Consider the following 24,461-nt stretch of genomic DNA (forward strand, 5'->3'; position numbering starts at 1 on the left):
ACACTCGTATTCACAAGAAGAACGTAGTTAGCTCATAGTTACTCAGTTTACACGCTACTGAGGCTTTGTAATTTCTAGGGCCAAAGCATAAAGGAAGACAAATGCCATTTTATATCCACTAATCCATTGTATATAACATACACTTGTTTTCAACTGTATGTAACGTCCCCTATAATCTGCATAAGAGTGTTTGGAACTGATTTTGCAAAGGGCCGCAATCGTATTTGAATAGACATAATTAGTCAAAACAAGAAAACTAGATTAATGAAAGAAAACTAATCCAATGACATTGGATGAGAAATAATTGAATGGCTCCGACTCCTAGTGGATGGACAAACTCTATAAAATCATCAAAACTGTCAAGTCTACTGCAGAAAATTGGAATTCAGATAAATTGATATTAATATTCAATTTCCTTTTAATCAACGGTTCATATTGCATGATGACAATCATTTACATCCAACGGTGAGGAGCGTTCGTGAAAGTGACGGAGTGACGTAGTTGATCAGAGCCTCAGGAACTGGGTCAGAATAGAATACGAACAGCCTAGCCTACCCAACCCTTCTCAAGCTCCCGCCCTTCTTTCGCCTTCATCATCACTTTCCTTGTACTCCCAATTTTTTATTCATATTTTTCCCAATTATTTCCTTCAATTCAATCAATTTGAATCCAAAACCCTAAATCTGAATTCCTGATACCACTAAAAATTGGACCAAGGTTCTAGGGTTTCTCTGCTATTCCGAAAACCCTAATTAAAACTTGCCATTTTTGTCTCTTACTCCACTGGCTAAAGCTAAAGGTTGAATATTGCTGAAGATCCACAAGAGTTCACTTTCTCAGCGGAATAAGACTATGAGAGTCTTTGTGAAAGTCTATATCTTTCTGGGTCAGTCTTTCTTTTTCATAGATTTTTTACATATTTGTTAGAATTTACTTGAAATTTCAATTTTTTTCCCGCTAAGATTGTAGATGAACTTATTTATGTATCAGTGATTCTGTATATGTATGTGTGTGTGTATCTATACATATACATAGATAATACCCATTTTATATTTCTACAGATTACAACAGTGTGAGGTTTGGGGCTTGAGATATTTCAATTGGAATTGATCTGAAACCGTTTGAAAATTTTGGCATGGATAACGAGGTGATTGAGTTTGATATTGGGCTGGGAGGAGGGGGAGGCCGGGATGGGGAAGATGATTTTGTAGACATTGAGCATCCTGTCGATGATGAGGAAATGGTTGATAGTCCTCTTCTGGGGAGTGGCACTGGCAGTGGCAGTGGTATTGTTTTCGGTGGTGGAGGGAGTGGTGAAATTTACTTTCCTGAGGGGGATCTCTTGGACCTCGAGCCATATGACGGCATGGAATTTGAGTCCGAAGAGGCTGCCAAGGCCTTTTACAATTCGTATGCACGGCGTGTTGGGTTCAGTACTCGTGTCAGCTCCTCACGTCGTTCCAGGCGCGATGGAGCAATCATACAGAGGCAGTTTGTTTGTGCTAAAGAGGGTTTCCGGAATTTGAATGAGAAGCGCACCAAGGATAGGGAGATTAAGCGCCCTCGGACTATCACTAGAGTAGGGTGCAAAGCATCCTTGTCTGTAAAGATGCAAGATTCGGGGAAATGGGTGGTGTCTGGTTTTGTTAAGGAGCATAATCATGAGTTGGTTCCGCCAGATCAGGTGCATTGTCTTCGGTCTCATAGGCAAATATCCGGTCCTGCCAAGACATTGATTGATACCTTGCAGGCTGCTGGAATGGGTCCCAGGAGGATTATGTCAGCGCTGATTAAGGAATATGGTGGGATAAGCAAAGTCGGATTTACAGAGGTGGATTGTAGGAATTACATGAGGAATAATCGCCATAAGAGCTTAGATGGGGACATTCAGATGCTTTTGGATTACTTGAGACAAATGCAAGCTGATAACCACAACTTTTTCTATGCTGTGCAGGGCGATGACGATCAGTCCATGGGAAATGTTATTTGGGCTGATCCAAAGGCAAGGATGAACTATAGTTATTTTGGTGATACTGTTACTTTTGACACTACCTACAGGTCTAACAGGTACCGTTTGCCCTTTGCACCTTTCACAGGGGTGAACCATCATGGTCAGCCTGTTTTGTTTGGTTGTGCCTTTCTGATAAATGAATCTGAAGCATCATTCGTTTGGCTGTTCAAAACATGGCTTATGGCAATGTCAGGCCGGCCCCCAGTGTCAATTACCACTGATCATGATCCTGTGATACAGTCAGCCATCACGCAGGTTTTCCCGCAGACCCGGCTCCGTTTCTGCAAATGGCACATCTTTAAGAAATGTCAGGAGAAGCTATCCCATGTGTTTCTTAAACATCCAACCTTTGAAGCAGACTTTCACAAGTGTGTTAATTTGACTGAGTCCATAGAAGAATTTGAGTCTTACTGGTTGTCTCTTGTTGATAGATACAACCTCAGAGATCATGAATGGATTCAAATGGTATACTCTGCTCGCAGGCAGTGGGTCCCTGTATATCTGCGGGACACTTTTTTTGCAGAAATGTCCATTACTCAGAGAAGCGACAGTATTAACTCATATTTTGATGGATATGTGAATGCTTCAACAAATTTGAATCAGTTCTTTAAGCTTTATGAGAAAGCTCTAGAGAGTCGAAATGAGAAGGAAGTGAAAGCAGATTTTGAAACTATGAACACTGCCCCAGTTTTGAAAACCCCATCTCCAATGGAAAAGCAAGCATCCGAGCTTTATACAAAAAAGATATTTATGAGGTTTCAAGAGGAGTTAGTTGGAACGCTAACTCTCACGGCATCTAAGGGTGATGATGATGGGGAGATCATCACATATCAAGTAGCAAAGTTTGGGGAGGACCATAAAGCATACTTTGTTAAGTTTAATGTTTTGGAGATGATGGCAGCTTGTAGTTGCCAGATGTTTGAGTTCTCAGGTCTTCTTTGCAGACATGTATTGGCAGTCTTTAGAGTGACCAATGTGCTGACTCTCCCATCCCATTACATATTGAAACGATGGACTAGAAATGCCAAGAGCAGTGTCATGTTAGAAGAACGTTCTAGTGATGTATATACCAATTATCTAGAATCTCATACTGTTCGGTTCAATACCCTACGTCACGAGGCCTTTAAATTTGTAGATGGAGCAAGGTCTTCAGAAACTTATGACATTGCAGTGGAAGCTTTGAAAGAAGCTGCAAAGAAAGTTGCTCATGCAACAAAGCATGAGGGGAAATCCATGGTCAATGGGCATGTCAGGGGGAACTTGGCTGGTGGGGCAAGTCAGGCAGCACGTTGTGCTAGTGGGGATCATGAAGGAAGTTCTGGCCAACACTTGTCTGAGGTTAGAGTCATTTTTCCGATTTTTTATTTATTTGATTACTTGTCTTAAGGCCTTAGCCTTTTTTTGTTACCTTTGATGGTGCGTTCCATGTTGACACAATCTTTCTTTGCTGATGTTTGTCTAATAGTTTGACTAATGAAATGGTGTTTGACTGTTTGCATATACGATTTGTTCAAGCCTGCTGTAACTTTGTTGTTATGGGTGTTATTGTGTAGGATGATATGGACAAAAAAATTCGAGAACTTACGAATGAGCTGGAGTGCGCAAATCGGAAATGTGAAGTTTATCGGGCTAACCTGCTTTCAGTTTTGAAAGATATAGAGGATCATAAGTCACAATTGTCAATTAAAGTACAAAACATTAAAATTGGCATGAAAGACGGCCTATAGAGGTGCAATACAGTCTCATGTACTTATCTTTTATTTTTTGACTGCTTTTTAGTCAGTGTACTTTCACAATGCTCTTTGGATAAGGCTGTTCCTTCACTTATGATGGGTGTAGAAATTGGAAATCTGTGAATGTTGTTCTATGTTGAAATAGAATTTATGTAGATGTATAATACTATGCATTTATAGTTGTAGAATCCAAAATCTATGCAGATACTTGATAGTTGGCCTTGTGTCTGACATCAATTGGAAAATAACCTCAACTTATGTGGGAAATTGGCAGGGTCCATGTTGTAGATCATGGATCTTGGCTGCGGATTTGACTCGATACAGGCTTGATACCTCATGTGTAAATCTTGTATTGGCAGATTTGTTAGACTTGTTTTCTTTTTATTATTAGTTAATAGTTATGTTATTTTAAACCGATTTATACTTTTCTGACATTTTATGGATTGTGAATCTTGTGATGTTCTAGTCTGCAACAGTAACTTTTCGGGAGGAAAAATCATTGTATGAATGCTTGCACAAGAAGACAGGCGTGAGAGCCGAAAGGTTCATCGGGGTATGGATGTTTAGCAATTGAAATTGTTTGGTAGCTGTTTTCTCATTGTGTGTGTATTTATATATTTTCATTTGTTGATTGGTTGCAGTCGAAGGTAATAATCAGATGTTATTTTCTGTGCCTGTCGAATAACACCTTCAATTCTAAGTTTTCGTATAAGCTTGTTGGTAAATTCATCCTTGATTTGACAAGTCATCTTCTACTCATCCTTGCAAATTGGCTGAACAGAACCTATTAACTGCGGTTTCTGTTAGGAAGGTTAATACAGTTTCACTGGAGTGTATCTGCACCAACACTTTGTTTACTTTTCGTGCTTCGATCTATAGGCTTTTGTTGCCCCGTTTCTTCGGTAGTGATTACATGTGTATACAATTTCGCTGGTTAAGCTTATTTGGAGTTTACTGATTCCCATTTTATTGGCATTGAAAGCAATACTGTGTAGTATGACACCGAAACTGAAAGCTTGAGTTCGGGTGACGGGGAAAGTGGGGATGTAATGTTATGTTCTTCCGAGCCTTTGTCGGAGCGAGTTATGTAATGTGATATTCTTGTGTTGTGTATACACTTTGTAGGATATGATTTTCCTAAGTAGAGTTCAATCTACGATTCGGATGATCGTCAGTCGTAATCGTCAATGGTAGTTAATTGTGAATTTATGCGGGACCACCCAATCAACGACTAACAATCCTTCACACGAGCGATTGATACTTTTCTGGCCCCAAGTGTTTTAGATTCTTGTGTGATTTGAGCACCTAACATATGACTGGCAAATTTAACTCTAGTTGTGTGAGTTGCTTTTCCATAACACACATCATAGCTGAAACTGAAAAAACAAATTGAAGAAATGGAAAGAATCGACCTTGTTGGAGTTGAGATGCTTTCAAGAAATCAAAATATGAGGATGAGGATTTTCCCCTCTAAAAATCTCGAGGGGGTTCGAACAATTTTGAGAGAGAATTTTGGATGAAGCCGTTATTTGGCCGGGCATTTAGGGTAAGTCACTAAAAAGTTGTCATGTTGACACGAGTGGAGCAAGGTTTGAGAGAGAGGTCCCAAGACAGGAACCCACTGACCCACTTTCCATGATGAAGTTTTTTCTCCTGTTTGAGAAGGAGAAACATATGGATCCCCTCTAGTCGTCATCCGACGTTCATGCGCCACAAAACACAAAATTAAGGACTCTTAGTTTCGACATGCCCCAACTTCGTACTAGCAGACACCTGAATGTGACAAAATCATTTTACGCTTGATGTCATGAGAGCCAAAATATTACAGGTTAATTCTATAAAAAATTCAACAAAATTTCTCCTGTTTTTATACAAATGACCGTCTTTTACCCTGCATGAAAATAACAAATCTGGGTGGGAGTGTGTCCCCAAGGGAAAAGGTTCCTTGCCGGATCATTTTCCTAGAGATTCAGGGGATCTTGTAATCATGTTCGTTCATTATACATCATATTGTTAGGTACTATTTATATTTAATTTTAAATTTAAAATAATTTCTGATCGCATGATGTACGATGAACGGATATGATTACGGGATCCCCTGATCCTTCGGAAAAGTAATGGGCGAGGATCCTTTTCCGTCCCCAAGGCCCACATGTGGCTCAGCTTGTGGTGGTACCGTTTAGGTTGTGCCGCGTGGAAGAGTTTACCCTCAAGATTGGCAATGGATACCCATGAATAGTCCAGCATCACCATCACCTCCTCAATTACACAGAACTAACAACTAATGCGTGCTCATGTAGGCCTAATGGGGTTTAAAATGAGAAAAGACTTATTTTTAGTTACGATTCCTGAACTTTTCATTAATTTTCACTTTAACCCTTATTTTTTATATTGACTCACTTTATTACATGCATTTTTCTTCCGTATCTTATTTTACCTCAATATTTTATATTGTCGCATTTTAATACCTGCACTCTTTCTTAATGTCATACTTTACCCTATTTCCTCAAATAAGTTAAAAAGAGCTGTTAATTGTGCTAACATGGCATGGACAATTTAGCCTTTTCAACTATGTTAGTGCGAACAATGAGTGCATGGATGTGGGTTAAACTCAAACTAGGGTTTGATGTCTTCATATTAAGAAACAGAAAGCAGAGGAAAACAATAGAGGTAGAGATTCTCCCTAAGAATCTTTACAACAGGATCTGAAAACATTGAAATTGATTCGCGAATCTTGAAATGCAACCTTCTCTTCTTATACCTCAACCTTTTCTTCTGATGTTTTATTATTTTAATTTGGAGAAATCAATTCTTAGTTTGAGTTTAACCCATCTCTCATTTGTTGGAGTATACCCGAAAAGCAATTGACGTGGCAACACGTAATTGGTTATTCGTGGCAACCCAATGTCTAGTCATCGACGAAAAAGGCAAATGAGAAAATTCGTCAATCGAGCACGTGGCCTAATAGCGGATTAGGAAAGTTCGTTGTTGATTAGGATGAGTCCAAGGAATACCTTGAATTGTAGGAACAATATTGCAAATAAGTTCCAATCCTAAGATACGTACCCTACGAATCTTAAGTCTTAAACTATGTTCCTAGCCATAAGATGATTGATAGGACTATTGAACGTCTGCAAATTTCGGTTTATGTCGTATTTAGTAGTAAGTCTCAGACTAAGCATGTGGTGACATGGAATAGACATAAAGGCGACTATAAGATTGTGTTCACTGAACATTGACCAACCATAGAAGTGCATAATTGGAAGGTTACCTACTTGTCAATTGTATCACAATTATGAGTTGTGGATGCAACTAGTTCTTATACCTGAGGCATCATTAGTTATCTCATGTTAGTAAATGTGATATTTGGCCTCACCTTGAAGCTCTTAAACGATAACAGACCCTTTAGTGTGAGAATCATGATCATATGCATTAATATGGAATATGTGAATGCACAACAAGGAATCTACCACCTTTTATGTAATCATGAAGGAAGATATTGTTGAAGCCCCTCAACGATCTATCTCCATAAATCTTTGGTCAAAACAACGTACATGATTCTATGTAGAGTTTGACAATAGTTCCATACTCTATAATATATGGTCGGAATATAGTAGACTAAGGAACATAATTGCATTGTAACATAACTAAGGTTCTAAATATTTGTTGTATAAATTCAAACATATTCTAACTAATCTAGGTAGTCGATAATCACTGCTAGATGTTACTATTCGGTTTGTGGATATTCCTACAAGGTTGAATTAGAATGATTTCTAATTATGTAAAATTAGATTATTAAATTAACCAAATTATCCACTGCCAACATTAGTGCAAACTTACAAGGTCACACACAATATCATGATATTGAAAGATAAAATTGGTGAATACTGAATTTAATAAAATTTGTTTATATTATATGTTTTAATTTATATTTGATTAATTGGTTGGAACTTCTATTTGTCATTAGTTGTTTGAACTAAAATAAAATAAGGACTCATTCTAAAAGAAATACCAGATTAATTCAATAAATAAAATATGAGAGAAGCGGCCTAATGCTCAGTTGCAAAGGGCGGTGCGGCAAGCCCAAGAAAAGGTCTGCTAGGGCTTACGCGCACATGTGGTGTTTAGGAAGAGCGCATATGGTAAAGTGGAACACGAATGAATAGTCCATATGGTAAAGTGAGACAATATAGATAAAATGTTGAAAATGAATCCCATATTGATAAGAGGAAGGACATTGTATGTGCTTATATATAGTTGGGCTAGTCCTCATATTGCCAACTGGTTTTATGGTGGAACCTCAACTTCTTCATGGTATCAGAGCAGGTTGTCTCACGTGTGAAGCCCAATTGCCATGCGTGCTCCACGTCACCTGAGTTGTGTTGTCCACGTGTTAGGCTTAAAAATTCACCAAACGTGAGGGGTGTGTTGAAAATGAATTCCACATTGATGAGAGGAAAAACCTTGCATGTGCTTATAAATAGTTGGGTTACCCCTAATAGATTATAAGTTCAATATATGTACATGATAGTCAAGAACTTTTTATACAAGTGAAGAAAAGCCGCTAGATCGTAATATTAAACGACTTTTTATATAATTTTAAAATAGCATTTTGAAAAACCCTACTCATGAATCCATGTAAAAAAAGAAGAAGAAGGGTATATCACTAGAGTGAAGTGTTGATTTAGTTCTTGAACTATCACGTTAGTGAAAATTAGGTTTCTGAATTATTTTTTCGGTAAAATAAGTTCCTAAATTTATTAGAAGATGCTAATTTCATCCTTACTACTCTATTCAAAGCTATTTTATCCAATTTTTCGTCAACTTAAGTCAATTGACACACTTTAGAGTGTAATACCGTCATTTTCTCGCCTATAAGCATTTAACATTTCATATAAGTTGCGAATCTAACGTCTAATTTACTCTCTGAAGTTAACTTACACTATTTCTTATGAAAACCACCAATTTACCCTCCAAAGTTAACTTCATACATTATTTATTTATGAAAAACTACCAATTTACCCTGCAATATGTATCATATGCAAGTAAATCGACTTAAATTGACAGAAAATTGAATATAAATATAGTAGCTTCTAAACAAAATTGTTTAAGAACTTAATTTTTTACTTAGGTGATGATTTAAAGATTAAATTAGCAGCACACCCATATAGTGATTCAATAGGGTCGGGTTTTGCTTCGAAAGTCGTTTCAATTCATCCAAATAAAAGGGGGAGAGCGTGTACCCGGGCCTCTCCATCACTCTCAACTCTCAAGTCTCAAGAAACACAATCGCCGGAGGACGACGGCGATCGGGACTTGCCTTTGATTTTGACGAAGGCCCACTACTCCTTCCAAGTAGCAGAACTCGATAGCAGTTTCGGGTAAGTCTCAGTTGCACACTACATATAATTTTGCTTCAATTTGTTCATCTTCCTCCAGATTTCTCTGCATTTTTTTTGAAGCCCAATGATTTAAAAATCAAATTTATGTGTAAATTGATCAGTGTGGGCGTGGACACCCAATTAGTTGCAGGCTTTCCGCTTCCTAAAGGCTAAAGCATCTTTCTTTTAACTACCCAACTGCTTATTTTCACCAAATTTACAGTTTCTTCTCTGTGCTGTGAAACAGTTTTCGGGTTGGTGTTAACTGGTAAAGATTTTACTTTTCCTGTTTTAGTAACTGTAATGTTAATGATGTTGGTTGAAGGCAATTTCAAAGTTTGGGACTGTTTATAGAGTGTTTTGAAGTTTCCTGATCGCTGGGGAAAAAAACAAAAAAAAACCATGCTTAAGAGTAAATTGATTAAATTCTGACAAAAAATGGTTGATTTTATAATTTTACATATGTGTGTGTGTGTATATCCAGCTTTAATACCGCATCCGTGCACTGACAGTTGAAAACTAGCTTGAATTCTAAGTGGAGCTGTTATTGACACTAAAAATTTCACAATGCACTCCCACCTAGTGAAAGAAAATAATAGAGTGAGCCAGGGAGGAGTGCTAATAACAATTCCCAACTTCTAAATACGTTAAGGTTGCAAATTCAGGCCGGTGGGGCCTTTTTACAGCCAATATAAATTTTACTATGCAATCGTGGCATTTTCTACTGAATAAAGCTAATGACTTTCTTGTAAGAATTTTTTTAGTGATGGAAAACTTTTGCAATGTCCGGATGAGTCTGGTCATGATGATGGCGGTGAGGATTATCATTTAATTTTGGTGAAACTGCACTGATCGTAGCAGAATACAGTGCTTTAGTTTTAGTTTGAAGTTTTGAACCTTGTTTTGTGTGAGTTACCTGCCGTGTTTAACCATAGACTTTGCTGGAACCATTTCTGACTCTTTTTCTTCCTTCTTGATTACAGATAAATTTAGAAGTTACATGAGTGGCATCAGACAAAGGACCCTCGGGGGTGGGGGTCAGCATGTTCTGGACTATCTAAAACGAATGCAGGCAGACAATCCTACTTTCTTTTACGCAGTTCAGGGTGATAGTGATCACTCTAGTGGTAATATATTTTGGGTGGACGCAACAGCCAGGTTGAACTATACATATTTTGGAGATGCCGTTATATTTGACACTTCGTACAGGACAAACCGCTATAGGGTGCCGTTTGCCTCATTCTCTGGATTTAATCATCATGGCCAGCCGGTGTTGTTTGGCTGTGCGTTAATTCTCAATGAGTCTGAGTCTTCCTTCGTATGGGTATTTCAAACTTGGCTCCATGCAATGGCTGGATGCCTCCCTGTCTCTTTGACCACTGATCCAGATAGGCACATGCAAGTTGCAGTTGCGCAAGTTCTTCCTCAAACCCGCCATCGCTTCTGTAAGTGGGCCATATTTAAAGAAACGCAAGAGAAGCTGGATCAGTTGTATCATTCTCATCCTACTTTCGAAACTGAATTTAAGAAGTGCATCAATGAGAGCGAGACAATTGATGAGTTTGAGTCACATTGGCAATCATTGCTTGGAAGATACTACATCATGGATAATGAGTGGCTTCAGTCCATGTACAATGCTAGGCAACAGTGGGTCCCAGTTTACATGAAGGACACCTTTTTTGGAGAGTTTGCTGTAAATGAGGGAAGTGAAAGGTTAGCCTTGTTTTTTGATGGGTTTGTGAATGTATCCACTACCATGCAGGTTTTGCTTAAGCAGTATGAGAAAGCTTTAGTTAGTTGGCATGAGATGGAACTAAAAGCAGATTATGACACTACTAGTACCATGCCAGTTCTGAAGACACCATCTCCTATGGAAAAACAAGCTGCAAACCTCTATACGAGGAGAGTATTTAAGAAGTTCCAGGAGGAGTTGGTTGAGACCATGGCAAATCCTGCAACCAAAATTAATGACTCAGGAACTGTTGCCACCTATCGAGTGGCCAAATTTGGGGAAGACCACAAGGCACATGCTGTTAGCTTCAATTCCTTTGAGATGAAAGCTAGTTGTAGTTGTCAAATGTTTGAATATTCGGGGATAATCTGTAGGCACATACTAGCAGTTTTTAGAGCAAAGAATGTTCTAACACTTCCTCCTCAATATGTATTGAAGCGATGGACAAGAAATGCCAAGAGTGGAGCTGGCGGAGCTATGCTGGATGAACGTGCTTCTGAATCACCAAGGAATTCTCGAGAATCGGTAACAGTTGGGTATAACAATTTACGTCAGGAAGCAATCAAATATGTAGAAGAGGGAGCAAAATCTATCCACATATACAATGTAGCGATGAATGCTCTACAGGAAGCTGCTAAGAAAGTTGCTGCTACAAAGAATAAAGGTTCTGGAGCTACACAGGGTAGTTCCCTGGCCAATGGAGGTAGCCAAGAAATTCATGCGACTGAAGCAAATGAAATGGCAGGGTATCAACCAACGGTAAATCTTGCACTTCAAAATCTGGTCTGTGCTAATATTGACATTAACCATTGTTGTTGTTGGTGGTGTTGTTCTGGTTATAATTATTGTTTTTTACGAGAATATCTTCCTCCCTCTCACACACACTGGGGTCATTTGGGAAGTTTCTGAACATGGAATAGAATAATGTTAAGTGTAAAATCTTGTATTGCCTCTCAGGATTCTGGAAATTGTGGATATATTTTCTGAATTATTTGCTTATTCAGTAGTGTAGGTGCATGTAGGTATTGAACTCTACAAATCAAGTTATAATGCATCTTTGCGTGTTCCCTGGTTACAAACTTCCAAACGTGGCAGTTCATCATGTTGATTCATGTCTGTAGCCAGAGAGGCCCAGATTTGAATTATGATACTTAGAATCTGATCATGACATATATGCTGCTTGTGTTTTCAGTATGATAGTGATATACCACGCCATTATTTCTGTTTACTAGTTATTTTCATCAGGATGAAAAGGAAAAGAAAATCCGCGAATTGTCTGCTGAGTTGGAGAACACCAACCAACGCTGTGAAGTTTATCGAGCAAATCTGCTTGCTGTTCTACGAGATATGGAAGAGCAGAAGATGAAGCTTTCAGTGAAGGTTCAAAGTGCAAGGCTAAGTATGAAGGAGTGACTACTATTTGCAGGTGAAGCCCCGCCATTCTGTCTTCCCTTCTCAAGACCCTGCTGGTTCGACCACTGTCTTCTTTTTATCATCCGGCCTGCCAGGAGTCACTTGGAGAGAGCGGGAAGATGGATTTAGAGGCCGGTTGCCCTTGGGTGTGGGCAGTATTTGCATCTGAAACTCTCTCTTACTCGTGCACCCTAGAATTGTTTGAGAATTGTTGAGATTTCGTTGGATGGACCGTGCACCGAATATCTGCCATTAGCTGCGGAAAAAAGATCATTCATTAACATCTTAGCCACGGGTTAGCATCCTCTAATGTCATGCCAGGAAGCTGTAACATTAGATCTTAACCGTCTTTAGTCATTTGTGACAGTTATTAGTTAATTTGTGACAAATTCTTGCTTTATTTTGATTTCGGATAATTAATAATCCACTTCAAATTTAACTTTGAAACCCTTTTTCTTTTTGTACTGTTTTCAATTTAAACCTTCCACAATAGTAGAGGGACGAACAAAGGGAGAAATTAAAGTTGAAAAACGAATAAAGATAATTTGGAATAAAAAAAATGAAAGTGAAAGGTGGGAAGGATAGAAGCAAGGCTTCCACAACACAATAAGAATTTCCGTACACTACTGCCTTTAGTTAGCAAGTGGCGACGTTTGAGTTTGAGTCCATTGCTTCCTTGTTAACCCTTCCATTCGAGTAGCGAATTATTCTGATTTCTGACTTCCTTTGCGTTTACTAACAATTATAATAAAAAATAAAATAAAAAGTATGTTAGTCTCATATCACCAGTGTTTGAAATTTCTTCGACACGGTCGATATTTCCAAGTTAAAAATGAAAAAATCAGAGAAAGATATGAAAAGGAGGGTGAAGTCTAAACTTCACTTCATATTGAAGAAACTCTTGAATTTCAACTAAAATTGATAGATTTCGTCGTTATTTTCGATATATAGGTTAAATATCGTAGAAACTCTTATATTTCGTCTAAACCAGTGTTTGACATTACCAAAAGTTTCATTTTAAATTTTCATCATTTCCATGGAAAGCAACCGATATCGATTATATTGATATATCTATCGATATTTTCATAAATTTGCATATCGATATTTTAAACATTGCATGTTAATACCTATAAATATTCTAGCACTAGGTGCTGCGAGGCATATTACATTGGATTTTGAACATTGAAAATGAAATTTGAGTTTGATAACTTTTGTAAATGCTTACTTAATTATAAGCGAGAAGTTTTAGGTTTGCATATTGAAAATGACGAGCTTAGCTTCAACTTTTACAAAGATGTTCACAAGACCCGTAACTATGGAAATCACAGTGACCACGCCACCTGTGACAGTTGTTCTACTTGTCCACATTTCTTCTGCTTCTTTTTGCTTTGTCTTTATAAAGATAAAAATAAAGAAGCTTCCATAGAAATCCATGCTTCTGCTTCTTTTGAAGTTTCTGAAAGAAAGAGCATTCCTTGATACTCTAGGATGATTAAGTGGAAAACCATTTACAAGTTTCCTATTCTCAAGCACCAATATTTAAATCTTTAAGATGAAGATAAATCACAGTTTCACGTGTGTGCATATTTTGTCTTTTAATCGTTTTAACAAACTACTTTATATATGTGTCAGACTGTGATTTATTGATAAAGAGAAATGATTCTTTACATATAAGGAGTGGATGAGTGTTCTTATAATAATATTGTTAGGGTTTTAAGTCAATAATCTCCATTACTAGGAATGCTAATCTTAATCCAATAATTTAGGCAATAGCCAAAAACAGCATCCTTCCACAGAACCAGATTCCAAAGGGAATGCTTTCTTTGATCCCTCCCTCTAAGTCCCAACTCACCCTAATTATTTGATCAAGGTGACCAATTTGTTATTCTCCACTTGTGAAATTTAAGCAAAGAATCTTTACCTTAGCCACAAAACTGTTGAAAACCCCCCTTTTTTAATCTCCATATAACTATATAAGCATCCCTAACTTAGAAACTTGAGATTTACCAAGAAAATTTGGAGAAAAAAAAAATGAAGATTGACAAGGAAATCTCTCACCCCATCCACCTAAAACACAAGCTAAAGATCGAATACACTGAGATCCCGTTCCACTGCGACGGGTGCAAAGAAGCCGGAATTGGCCTCAAATACAAGTGCCAGCAATGTGAATTTGATTTGCACAAGGCATGCGCTGTGGCTTCTCCAACCATCACCCATCCCTTCTACAACAAATGTGAGTTTCAGTTTCTTTACAGCCCACCGGGCGCTGCAAGGAGAGTGTGTGATGCGTGTAGGAAGGATGTTCTAGGGTTTGTGTACCACTGCAGGAGGTGTGGTTTTGATCTGCACCCTTGTTGCGCAAACCTCCCACAAGTCCTGGATGACGGGGAGCGCAACTTTTACTTGTACCTCAAGTTATCGAGCGCTTGTCATCAGTGTGGAGGCAAGGGGCATGGTTGGTGTTATAGGTCAGAATGCAAGACGTATAATCTTCATGTGTCATGTGTGAAGGAGCTGCTTGTGGAGAGCTGGCAAGCCAAGTATCTCAATGTGGACAAGAACAAGGTTAGGGAAATGCAGACGAGGATCCCGAGCCTGAAGGGGACGCTGAAAAGCCACCACGGCGGAGGGAGAGGTGGGAAGGTCAGAAAGTGTTGCGAGATAGCTGGTGGCGCTGTTCGCGTCATTGTCTCTGCCATACTCGGAGATCCTACTGCCCTAATAGGCGCCGCTGTTGGCGGTTTCATATCCAAGTAGAAAAGTGCAGAAAATGGAAAACAAGTACATGTTTAGTATGTCACGTAACATGTTATATCTGTTCGTCATGTTGTTCTGTTTTACTTATTACTTTGTTACATGTTAAGTTTACGTACTGTGTGAATGATTAGGACTGTGCCCTCCAAATCTGCATATTTCATTATCTGTAAAAAATAAAAACGTATGTTTAGATTTGAATTGTTTTTATCTTTACACAAGCGACATTCTATATTAAATTCGTCTAAATTAGGATAGAGATTAAACATAAGTGCAGAAGAGAGAGCATGCCGCTCTAGCCAACTTGATTAATTTCAGGTCTGCAAATTGTCTTTTCTTAGTCCAATATATTAACGTCCGGAACTAAAAAAGGGAGCTTGAAAAGTTTGGAAGGACTCCTACATTCAAGTGACAATAGTGATATTAGGGGAGCATGAATCAAACACAAAACTTCGAATTGAGAGATGAATATTTTTAACACTTTAAATTACACGTCTGATCTTGTTTTTTTTTTAACATTGTTAAAATCTAGAAAAACTTGCTCATTCGGACCGTGTTGAATGCCAAATTTTCCCTTATTTCAGAATATTAAACCTCGTTAATTTGCCTTTGAAATTCCTGACGCCTTCTGCAATGACCTCTTCTGGTTCTAGTTCGAGAGGAAACGGCACTCAATGTTGCTCAGAAGTTTCCTATAAACACAAAAGAAGACCAAAAACGTTTTGGGCTTTTAGGGATTTGATTGATTAATATTTCCTGCAGAAAAGATTGACCTTTTTAAGACATTATAATGTTCTGGAATTTTGACTTCTGAAAAGTATCTGTTCTAACTCGTTTACGTTCAGCGACCAAATCCGTTCGGTTTAATTCCTGGTAATTAAGATCTAAAATATAGATATTATTTTGATATTTTTATTAAAATTTCTGTGTTTTTGGACTATCGATATTTTAGACTTTGATAGAAATTCTATGTGGTACTAAGTCACGCATGTATCTTACTATGCAATGTATAAAGTGTAAAATAATGTACTAATTCATTATATATAAATGATTATGGTGTGTTTAAACTTCTTTCATTAATTACTACATATTTTCTACACTCACAATATTTGTCAGCTCGCTATATAATCAACTTAAATCAGTTAAATCCATCATGCAATGCATTTCCTTCCAATTTTTTGTGATAAATTAATAGATAATTGATTAAATAAACATCCTGCAAAGTTTCAATAAAAATTTCCAAGTTTTTCTTACAACTTTCGTGGTTTTTATTTAATTTTTATCAATATCGATAATATCCCGATATTTCCATCGAAATTTCTATGTTTTTGGACTACCGATATTTTCGATATCATCGATATTTTAGACCTTGCTGGTAACACAAGAAAAGGAAGAACATTGATAAATACGAACCACACAAATAGAAACATTGTACGATGAACATAAGGTCAAAGCCCCAGTTTTAGATGGAAAATTGAAATTCCCTTTTCTTTAATTTTGGTAATTTCCTATCAGATTCCTTGGTCAACAAATGTATGTATATATATATATGTGTATATACACACACACATACATGCTACAATATACAGAAGTAGAAAGCAAAGAAAAAAGAAGCTTACTTTGATCATCTTCTGCAGATAACGTGCATCTGTTTCCTCTCGGCTTTCGTTAGCTCAATCTTCGTGTTACCTCGCCCGATTTGTAAATCAAAATCGACGAGAAAATGAGGTGCTCGAAAAGAATGTTAATTACCTTCCTAGTTGCCTCTTTTGCCATAATGCTGCATTATGCTGCCATAGGCGCCGCAGCAGCGGAAGGAGCCAAGCCGAAAGATTTCCCTTTTCTTATATTTGATGAAAAAACTGACCAAAATACCTTCCACTTTACACAACATTCTTCAATTGATAAAGGGGCGCTTCAGTTAACCCCAGACAGCTTGAACCCGCAAGACTCCAAAGAAAACAAGTCTGGTCGGATTATGTACCAGAGACCTTACAGACTATGGCTTTCTGACATCTACAACGATGATGATGTTGTGGCCTCCTTCAACTCAACTTTCCTCATCAACGTCTACCGCGAGAAAGACTGGGACGCTGGTGAGGGGTTAGCTTTTCTTATAGCTTCGGATATTCATGTACCTGAACAGAGTCAAGGGCAGTGGCTAGGCCTCACGAATTCCAGCACCGATGGTAAAGCCACAAACCACTTCGTTGCTGTTGAATTCGACACGGAGAAGCAAGATTTCGATCCTGATGCCAACCACATTGGACTCAACATCAACTCTGTAAAATCAAACAAGACTGTTTCTCTCAAGCCTTTGGGCATTGAGATATCGCCAGAGACACCCACCAACTACAGTGTTTGGGTGGATTACAATGGTAGGTCCAAAGTCCTCGAAGTCTACATGGCTAAAGACTCTCTAACCAACCCGGCAACCAAGCCTCTGACACCACTTCTAAGGGAGACAATAAATTTGAGGGAGTATCTCAAAAAGGAGTCCTACTTCGGATTTGCTGGTTCCACGGGCACCTCAGCAGTTCAGCTAAACTGCGTTTTGAAATGGGATCTGAAGGTGGAGGAATTTCACCCTAGAAAAGATTTGACTTGGTTGAAAATTGCTGTCGGGGTTGGTGTCCCAGTAACAAGTTTGCTACTAGTCTCTGCAGTTTGGCTGGGAGTTGGATATTCAAACAAAAGGAAAAGAACCAGGATTGAGGAGTCCAGTGTTCTAGGGAAACTGAAGAGGTTGCCAGGGATGCCTAGGGAGTTCAAGTACAAGGAGCTCAAGGAGGCTACCAATAATTTCCATGAGAGCATGAGACTGGGGCAAGGCGGATTTGGCATTGTTTACAGAGGATCTCTGCGTGATAAAGATCATGCAAATACCAACTCCTCTGCAGAAATTGCTGTCAAGAAATTCTCTCGGGACAACATCAAAGGCAAAGACGATTTCATGGCTGAGCTCACCATAATTCACCGCCTTCGCCACAAACATCTTGTCCGATTAGTGGGTATGTAATTTTCAAGTTTTAACTACTTTTCCTAAATTTTTGTTGCATATGCAGCTCAATCAATGATTCAATATGAATGAAAACCATGTTCTAATACAAGTATTGCCATACAGGATGGTGCTATGAGAAAGGGAAACTTCTTTTAGTCTACGATTTCATGCCAAATGGCAGTGTTGATAAACACCTCTACGAAGCTTCCAGCCAGAATACACTGAATTGGAAACACCGATGCAAGATCCTAGCTGGTGTGGCATCAGCATTGCATTACCTGCAAAATGAGTACGACCAAAAAGTGGTGCACCGTGACCTCAAGGCCAGCAACATCATGCTTGACTCAGACTTCAATGCCCGCCTGGGAGACTTTGGCCTTGCCCGAGCCTTGGATCAAGAGAGGAACTCATATGCTGAACTAGAACTAGCTGGAGTCCCGGGCACCATGGGCTATGTTGCTCCAGAGTGCTTCCACACAGGGAAGGCTACTCCAGAATCTGATGTGTTCGGTTTTGGGGCAGTGGTGCTTGAAATTGTATGTGGTAGAAGTCCTGGGATTAAGATTCTTCGTGAACACCAGCAGTATTCGCTGGTCGATTGGGTGTGGATGTTGCATCGAGAAGGGCGTATTGAAGAAGCAGTAGATGAGCGGCTCAAAAACGATTATGTGTTTGATGAAGCAATTAAGCTTCTACTTCTCGGGTTGGCATGTTCACATCCGATTGCCAGAGAGAGGCCTCAAACACAGGCGGTTTGCCAGATCATATCTGGAACCATGCCGGCCCCTAGTGTACCTCCATTCAAGCCCGCTTTCACGTGGTCTTCCATGGCTACTGCCTACAGCAGCACTGAGACCGTGAGTACACTTTCTAACATCATTCTTTCTAGCATTACAGTGTCTTCCTCAATCACGGAAGAACATTGAATTTAACAGCATTGCAATGGCTTCAGCTCATCCCTAGACTAGTTTTTAAAGTCCTAGGAAGGCAAGGTTAACCAGCCATAGCAAGTGTTCTTACTGTATATAGCATCCTCTTGCATTAAGATTGGAGGATTTTTAAATAAGAATACCTCATAAGATTCTGTTTATCGATCCTGCTAATTGTGCTAAGAATTTTTTAAAGATTCTATTTAACAAGCCTGCTAATTGTGCTAGATTTTACATAAGTCCATTGGTTAGAATACCTCATGATATTCTATTTAAAGAGCCTTGTAATTGTGCTAACAATTTTTTAAAGATTCTAACTGAAATCAATAAAATTGCAGCATCAATTGTTCCTTCAGAACCTTAAACTCTCTCAATTAATCTCATCAATAGTGTTATACCCGGGAGATTAGGTAATTTTCAGCCAAAGCTGCAAAAAAAGTTGTTAACCGAGGACCGGTTTCATCAATCGTGCAGAAATAAAACTATGGCCTAATGTTGTAGCTTTCGGTTCCTAAACGAAGAAATGAAAAAACATATGAAGTTCTAACAGATGGCACTTGATAGAAGAAAGACTATATATTGAACCATATTTAAGTTCAATTCACCTAATATATTGAAAATGCAATGCCAAACTAAGCTACAACACAAGAAAACGAAAATCAAAGGATAGAAAAATCAAACTCTAGTACCTTGAGCCTATTCTTCAAACCAAACCAAACTTCGTTACGAACTTGTTTTGATTACAGTTCAGCATTTCACTCAAGCTACAATCAGTTGTAGTCTGTTTCAAAAGCTTGTGTCGCCGCTCCACTCTTTTCTTCAAACCATGGCGGAAGAAGTCAGGATAATCAGCGACTTCATTAATTCGTCTCCCCATTACCTCTACCAAGTACCTGATTCTCGGCTCTAAAGAGTTGTGGATGCTTTTGATCAGAATGCGTGGATAACCAGACACCAAAGCCGTTATCTGGCCATCTTCAAATCCACTTCTCTTTAAATATTCGAAATTGGGTCTCAGAATCTTGTCCACGTCTCTACATAACACTTCTGGAAAGTTCATTACCACTGTCTGAAGACCCTGCTCTGTGAGGCCTACTGATTTCAAAAACTCTGCTGTAGGGCGCAATCTTTTGTCAATGCTATAACCCATGATAAACGGATTCTTTACCAGTACTTTTCCAATCATCCCTTCTCTGGAAAGGCCAAGATTAGCAAGAAATTTTACAATTTCAGACAGCTTTGCTTCAATGCTGTAGCTGATGAGCCTCGGATTGAGCAAAATCATTTTTCCAAGTTGCTTTTGGGGAATTCCCAGTGCCTCAAAGAAGCCCAAAAGCGGACAAAGCTTCTCTTCCACACTGTGGGACAGAATGTGTGGGAATTTGGCAATGGAAGACGCAACTTCATGCGGTTTGGCACCAAGCGTGGTAAGGCACTCAACCGTAGGAATAAGCTTCTCATGGAGAGCCAAAGTAAGTATCTTGGGGCACTTTGAAACAACAAAGGGCAGCTTTCTCTCCTGAATGCCAATACTCTTCAAATAAGCCCAATTCTCGGAGGATCTTTCTGCTTGCGCATTCTGGAGACTCGCACTTTTTGAGCATATCCTGAATGCTCTTATCATCAAAACCTTTATCCCGGAAGAACCACATGATACCAGAACTACCATTTTGGGTAGTGCTGGTTTCCATTATCCCCCTAAAACATATGAAACACATCAAGCCCAAGCTACATTTACAGGTTCATATAAACCCAGAAAACCTAATGTTGTAGTGAAATAAGTAAAAATCAACATTCAATAGTGGGTCTGGCTACAGTACGAACACTAACTCAATACGAACACCTGAAAATATCATCGTCATGGCCCGGTGTGTAGCACCACTTCAAGTTCAAGGGTATACTACACCATCTGATTGGTCTAATACACCGTCTGATGGATCATTTTATAGGTGTTCGTACTTAATACGTGTTTATAATGTAAATAAACCGCATTAAGCAAAGGACCATGATGAAAATAAACAAATTCAGTGGATGGGAAGTCATAGAAACTAACAAACTAAACACTGCCATAGAATAATACTATCAAATTATTAATGCACAGACACGGGTTAGGCCAGTTGGCCAGGACAGTGTGCCCGCGGTCTGGCACTCAGAGTTCGAAACCCCTGTACCATAGAATTCAATCAAACAAGCATTCTTTCTCGGCTGAATTTAGCAAATATATACATATATATACACACACATACAGTGAGAGTCACATACATAGCTATGATTCAATCAGTTTCAGCAAAAGGGAATAGCAAAAGAGAGACACTTTGCAGTTATTCCGGCAGCCACCGATAATTCACAGGCAGCGGCAGTGAGGAATTAACAAGGAGAAAGCCAAAGCCTTATTTGTTGGTTTTACCTCTCTCCCCCCATTTCAAGCAGTGGAGAAATGAAATTCCTCATTTACCCTCGATGTATTCTAAAATAACAAATATATCCTCGCTAGCACAGTCTCTCTCGGTTCGAATTAAAACCCCCAAAACCACTCTCTCTTAAACCCTAACCAGAAACTCAAAAGATCGTAACTTTATCGATCAGAAATCTCTGTGGGGCCATGCCATCGTTTCAGGATCGGGTTTCCAAGCACATATTTGCTGCAGTTTCTAATCCATTTCGCCAATCAACGAGCTTGTCGACGAAGCTGCATCGTTTTAGCACCACCGCCGATCGTGGCGGTGAAATGGAAGCAGCATCAGAGCAACAGCCGCCGGATCCCATACCCAATAGGCCCTTGAGAGGCCAAAGACTATCAAATCCCCAAACTTCCAATCTCCAATTCCTCAACAAAAACTCACCCATTTCAGAGAGAAGGAGAGAGAGCCCTTCTTCTCCGCCATTGCAGGACAGCAGCTTTCTTGAAAAGCTGAAGCTGGGACTCGACAAGTCGAAGAGGGAGGAGCCGCAGGAAGTTCCCGAGCCGCCGCAGCCGCCGGAAGAAGCGGACCAGATATTCAAGAAGATGAAGGAGACGGGTCTGATTCCGAATGCGGTGGCAATGCTTGACGGGCTATGCAAAGATGGTCTGGTCCAGGAGGCCATGAAGCTTTTTGGGTCGATGCGCGAAAAGGGTACGATTCCTGAGGTTGTTATATACACTGCTGTGGTTGATGGCTTTTGCAAAGCACAGAAGTTCGAAGATGCTAAGAGGATTTTCAGGAAGATGCAGAGCAATGGGATTGTTCCTAATGCTTTTAGTTACACTGTGTTGATACAAGGGTTGTATAGAGCTAATAATTTGGAGGATGCTGCTGAATTTTGTAGCGAAATGCTGGAAGCCGGTCACTCGCCCAATGTAGCTACTTTTGTCGGGTTGATTGATGCGGTTTGTAAGGAAAAGGATATGGAAGAAGCTGAGAGTGTTATTGGGAAGTTGAAGCAGAAGGGGTATATGGTTAATGAGAAGGCTGTTAAAGAGTTTTTGGACAAAAAGGCACCATTTTCGCCGAGGGTTTGGGAAGCTATCTTTGGGAAGAATAAGTCACAGAGAATGTTCTGAATTCTCTTTGTTATTAGAAGCAAAAGAAATTGTAAGTTTTGCTGTTCTGCTGTTGATCATTTTAGATTGAGTTTCATTGACTTTGTTAAAAGTGTGTTGCCCCATTGTATGAGGGGCGGCATGAGACCCTTGGAAATTCCCTCTGTCGATAATGATCCCGATTCCTTGGGCTTTATATGGTTTTCTAGGTTCTGTTAGCATAAATGTTTTTTATTTTATTGTATTTTCTTACAGTTTACATTTGCCATGGTAATTATCATGGCACGTCCCATTAGTTAAACACTACTTCTTTCAGCGCAGAGTAGGATATTATGGGATTCTTCTTGCCGACGGAACAATAGGGCCGGAGTCAGGAGATGGCGGTGCTAGTGCTAGTTGTGTGTTCACACATTGTGATAGAGGTAGTACATGTGGGTAATGCCTAGAGGAGAAGACAAAGATTGCGACAGCAGTAGTAAGTTTATATCAGTAGCAGAGCAACAATAGCAGTAACACATTTCTGGGTTAGAGTTAGGAATTAGGTAAATCGATGACTTGAAGATTAGCTTCCATGGAGTGGAGGTAGTGAAGCTAAGGGTGTGACTAAGGTCGTGATCGTGGAATTGGTAGCGCTCCTAGTTGACTTACCTTCATGAATGGCTGTGATCTCCATATTCTGAATGGGTGAAACATAAAACTGACCTGTTGAATTTGCTACGTTATTTGAAGCATTGTGAAGATTGACACGGTTCTGCATAGGTGTCTAGAGGATAGTTCCCCTCTGTAAAGGCTACAGCTTTTGATAAGTGATCCTAATAAATTGGTGCAGTTTTCTCGTTTGTGATAGAGTTGCAACGGTACAGGGTGGTAGACTTTTTTTTTTAAATTTGTGGAAGCTCGATCGTAGATGGACATACAAAGTTCTACTGACTCTCATTTACTTGTGTGGTATTTTTTTTCAATCTGTCAAAACAAAGATTGTTCCTTTGTGACCGAAAAGTCACGGGTTCAAGTCATGGAAATAGCTTTTTTGCAAAGTAAGGGTAAGGTTTCGTACGATGACACCCACCCCGGCAATCATCGCAAAGCTGGGAGCTTTGTTGGCTTGGGATTGTCAATTTATCTGAGTGCAAGATACATTTTCCTACGGGGCAGTTAAAACTTATGTCAGGAAGCTCGATAGTGAACCGTGATACTATGGTTTGTAAACATTGGAAAGTTCTGGATAATTTCCGAGTGATATAGTATGTTGGTATCTATTTGTTGCCGTGTATCAAACTAAATGTTGGTATCCATTTTCGGTAAGTTGGTTATTGTACAAGTATGTAGCTAAGCAATTAAGGGTGGGCATAGGCCGGCCGGCCGGGCTGGGCTGGGCCTAATTATGAAGTAACCGGATCCTATCCGCTTTAAACTCTTAAGGGGACGGGGCATGGGCCGGTTTTGGACGGGTTCACGAGTCCAACTCTTTTTTTTTTCTCCTTTCAAAAATACATTTTTATCAAATGGAGCTGCAGCTGCTGCACCGCAGTGCACAACAGCAGCACAGATTACACTTACACTAATATGAGTATTGAAGGCTTGAAGCAGAGATTGTGCACAACACGGATTAATATAATCCCAAACCCATTTGCCCACTCCTAAAGCAATATTCTTTAGAAGAAAAAAAATTACTTTTAATGTATCGAAAATGTCAGCCAAAGGGGGCTTTGAGGGGGAACGAAAGGTGCAGTCGCACAGAGCCCCGAATTTGAAGGGCCCCGAAAAATTTGTCATCTAAATCTATTATTTATATGTAATAATGTTCTATATTTAAAAATTACTTTTATTATGTAATAACATTCTATATTTAAAAATTGTTTTTGTTAGCACTTTAAAATTTCATTGTGCACTCCTTATAAGAGTATTGTTTTCCTTTCTAACACCTTAAAAATGGTTTTTTTCAATTTTATTATAAATAATGTTATATATTCAAGTGAAACTT

General features: G+C 39.1%; 5 protein-coding genes and 1 pseudogene across 9 annotated transcripts; 5 read left to right on the top strand and 1 right to left on the bottom strand.

Moving 5' to 3' along the window:
* Positions 1-527: 527 nt before the first annotated feature.
* On the top strand, positions 528-4,949 carry LOC114824864 (protein FAR1-RELATED SEQUENCE 5-like). Of its 2 annotated transcripts, XR_003773303.2 has the most exons (5): positions 528-886; positions 1,062-3,349; positions 3,565-3,740; positions 4,211-4,297; positions 4,386-4,949. XR_003773303.2 is itself a non-coding variant. In XM_029102322.2 (4 exons), exons 2-3 carry the CDS (start codon positions 1,136-1,138, stop codon positions 3,736-3,738), a joined length of 2,388 nt encoding a protein of 795 aa, XP_028958155.2. In that variant the 5' UTR covers positions 528-886; positions 1,062-1,135; the 3' UTR covers positions 3,739-3,740; positions 4,211-4,456. The 2 variants fall into 2 exon arrangements, 1 of the variants encoding a protein (XP_028958155.2); XM_029102322.2 differs by having other exon boundaries at positions 4,211-4,456.
* A 3,976-nt stretch (positions 4,950-8,925) lies between these two features.
* On the top strand, positions 8,926-12,717 carry LOC114824865 (protein FAR1-RELATED SEQUENCE 9-like). 3 transcript variants are annotated; one of them, XM_070822497.1, is made up of 4 exons: positions 8,988-9,125; positions 9,277-9,393; positions 10,109-11,616; positions 12,103-12,717. In XM_070822497.1, exons 3-4 carry the CDS (start codon positions 10,126-10,128, stop codon positions 12,268-12,270), a joined length of 1,659 nt encoding a protein of 552 aa, XP_070678598.1. In that variant the 5' UTR covers positions 8,988-9,125; positions 9,277-9,393; positions 10,109-10,125; the 3' UTR covers positions 12,271-12,717. The 3 variants fall into 3 exon arrangements, with proteins under 3 accessions (XP_028958157.1, XP_028958156.1, XP_070678598.1); XM_029102324.2 differs by lacking the exon at positions 9,277-9,393 and having other exon boundaries at positions 8,926-9,125; positions 12,090-12,717; XM_029102323.2 differs by lacking the exon at positions 9,277-9,393 and having other exon boundaries at positions 8,926-9,125.
* A 1,485-nt stretch (positions 12,718-14,202) lies between these two features.
* On the top strand, positions 14,203-15,225 carry LOC114824866 (protein VACUOLELESS GAMETOPHYTES-like). The gene has a single exon (XM_029102325.2). The coding sequence runs from the start codon at positions 14,302-14,304 to the stop codon at positions 15,025-15,027; it is 726 nt and encodes a 241-aa protein (XP_028958158.2). The 5' UTR covers positions 14,203-14,301; the 3' UTR covers positions 15,028-15,225.
* Positions 15,226-16,611: 1,386 nt separating this feature from the next.
* Positions 16,612-19,115, top strand: LOC103445503 (probable L-type lectin-domain containing receptor kinase S.5). The gene is made up of 2 exons (XM_029102326.2): positions 16,612-18,035; positions 18,149-19,115. Exons 1-2 carry the CDS (start codon positions 16,748-16,750, stop codon positions 18,949-18,951), a joined length of 2,091 nt encoding a protein of 696 aa, XP_028958159.2. The 5' UTR covers positions 16,612-16,747; the 3' UTR covers positions 18,952-19,115.
* Positions 19,116-19,511: 396 nt separating this feature from the next.
* On the bottom strand, positions 19,512-21,363 carry LOC114824867 (transcription termination factor MTERF6, chloroplastic/mitochondrial-like; annotated as a pseudogene).
* A 98-nt stretch (positions 21,364-21,461) lies between these two features.
* On the top strand, positions 21,462-23,316 carry LOC103445308 (pentatricopeptide repeat-containing protein At4g38150). 2 transcript variants are annotated; one of them, XM_029102329.2, is made up of 2 exons: positions 21,462-22,529; positions 22,794-23,316. In XM_029102329.2, exon 1 carries the CDS (start codon positions 21,557-21,559, stop codon positions 22,496-22,498), a length of 942 nt encoding a protein of 313 aa, XP_028958162.1. In that variant the 5' UTR covers positions 21,462-21,556; the 3' UTR covers positions 22,499-22,529; positions 22,794-23,316. The 2 variants fall into 2 exon arrangements, with proteins under 2 accessions (XP_028958162.1, XP_028958163.1); XM_029102330.2 differs by having other exon boundaries at positions 22,799-23,316.
* The last annotated feature ends 1,145 nt before the right edge of the window (positions 23,317-24,461 follow it).

The sequence above is a fragment of the Malus domestica genome, chromosome 05, assembly GCF_042453785.1.
Source record: "Malus domestica chromosome 05, GDT2T_hap1".
In the NCBI taxonomy this organism is placed as follows: domain Eukaryota; kingdom Viridiplantae; phylum Streptophyta; class Magnoliopsida; order Rosales; family Rosaceae; genus Malus; species Malus domestica.

Bases quoted from the DNA above. Each gene is read 5' to 3' on its own strand.
- LOC114824864 (XM_029102322.2), top strand. From the start codon at position 1,136: ATGGATAACGAGGTGATTGAGTTTGATATTGGGCTGGGAGGAGGGGGA. The intron at 3,350-3,564 runs GTTAGAGTCATT...GTTATTGTGTAG, and splicing joins CTGGCCAACACTTGTCTGAG to GATGATATGGACAAAAAAAT.
- LOC114824865 (XM_029102323.2), top strand. From the start codon at position 10,126: ATGAGTGGCATCAGACAAAGGACCCTCGGGGGTGGGGGTCAGCATGTT. The intron at 11,617-12,102 runs GTAAATCTTGCA...TATTTTCATCAG, and splicing joins TGGCAGGGTATCAACCAACG to GATGAAAAGGAAAAGAAAAT.
- LOC114824866 (XM_029102325.2), top strand. From the start codon at position 14,302: ATGAAGATTGACAAGGAAATCTCTCACCCCATCCACCTAAAACACAAG.
- LOC103445503 (XM_029102326.2), top strand. From the start codon at position 16,748: ATGAGGTGCTCGAAAAGAATGTTAATTACCTTCCTAGTTGCCTCTTTT. The intron at 18,036-18,148 runs GTATGTAATTTT...ATTGCCATACAG, and splicing joins ACATCTTGTCCGATTAGTGG to GATGGTGCTATGAGAAAGGG.
- LOC103445308 (XM_029102329.2), top strand. From the start codon at position 21,557: ATGCCATCGTTTCAGGATCGGGTTTCCAAGCACATATTTGCTGCAGTT.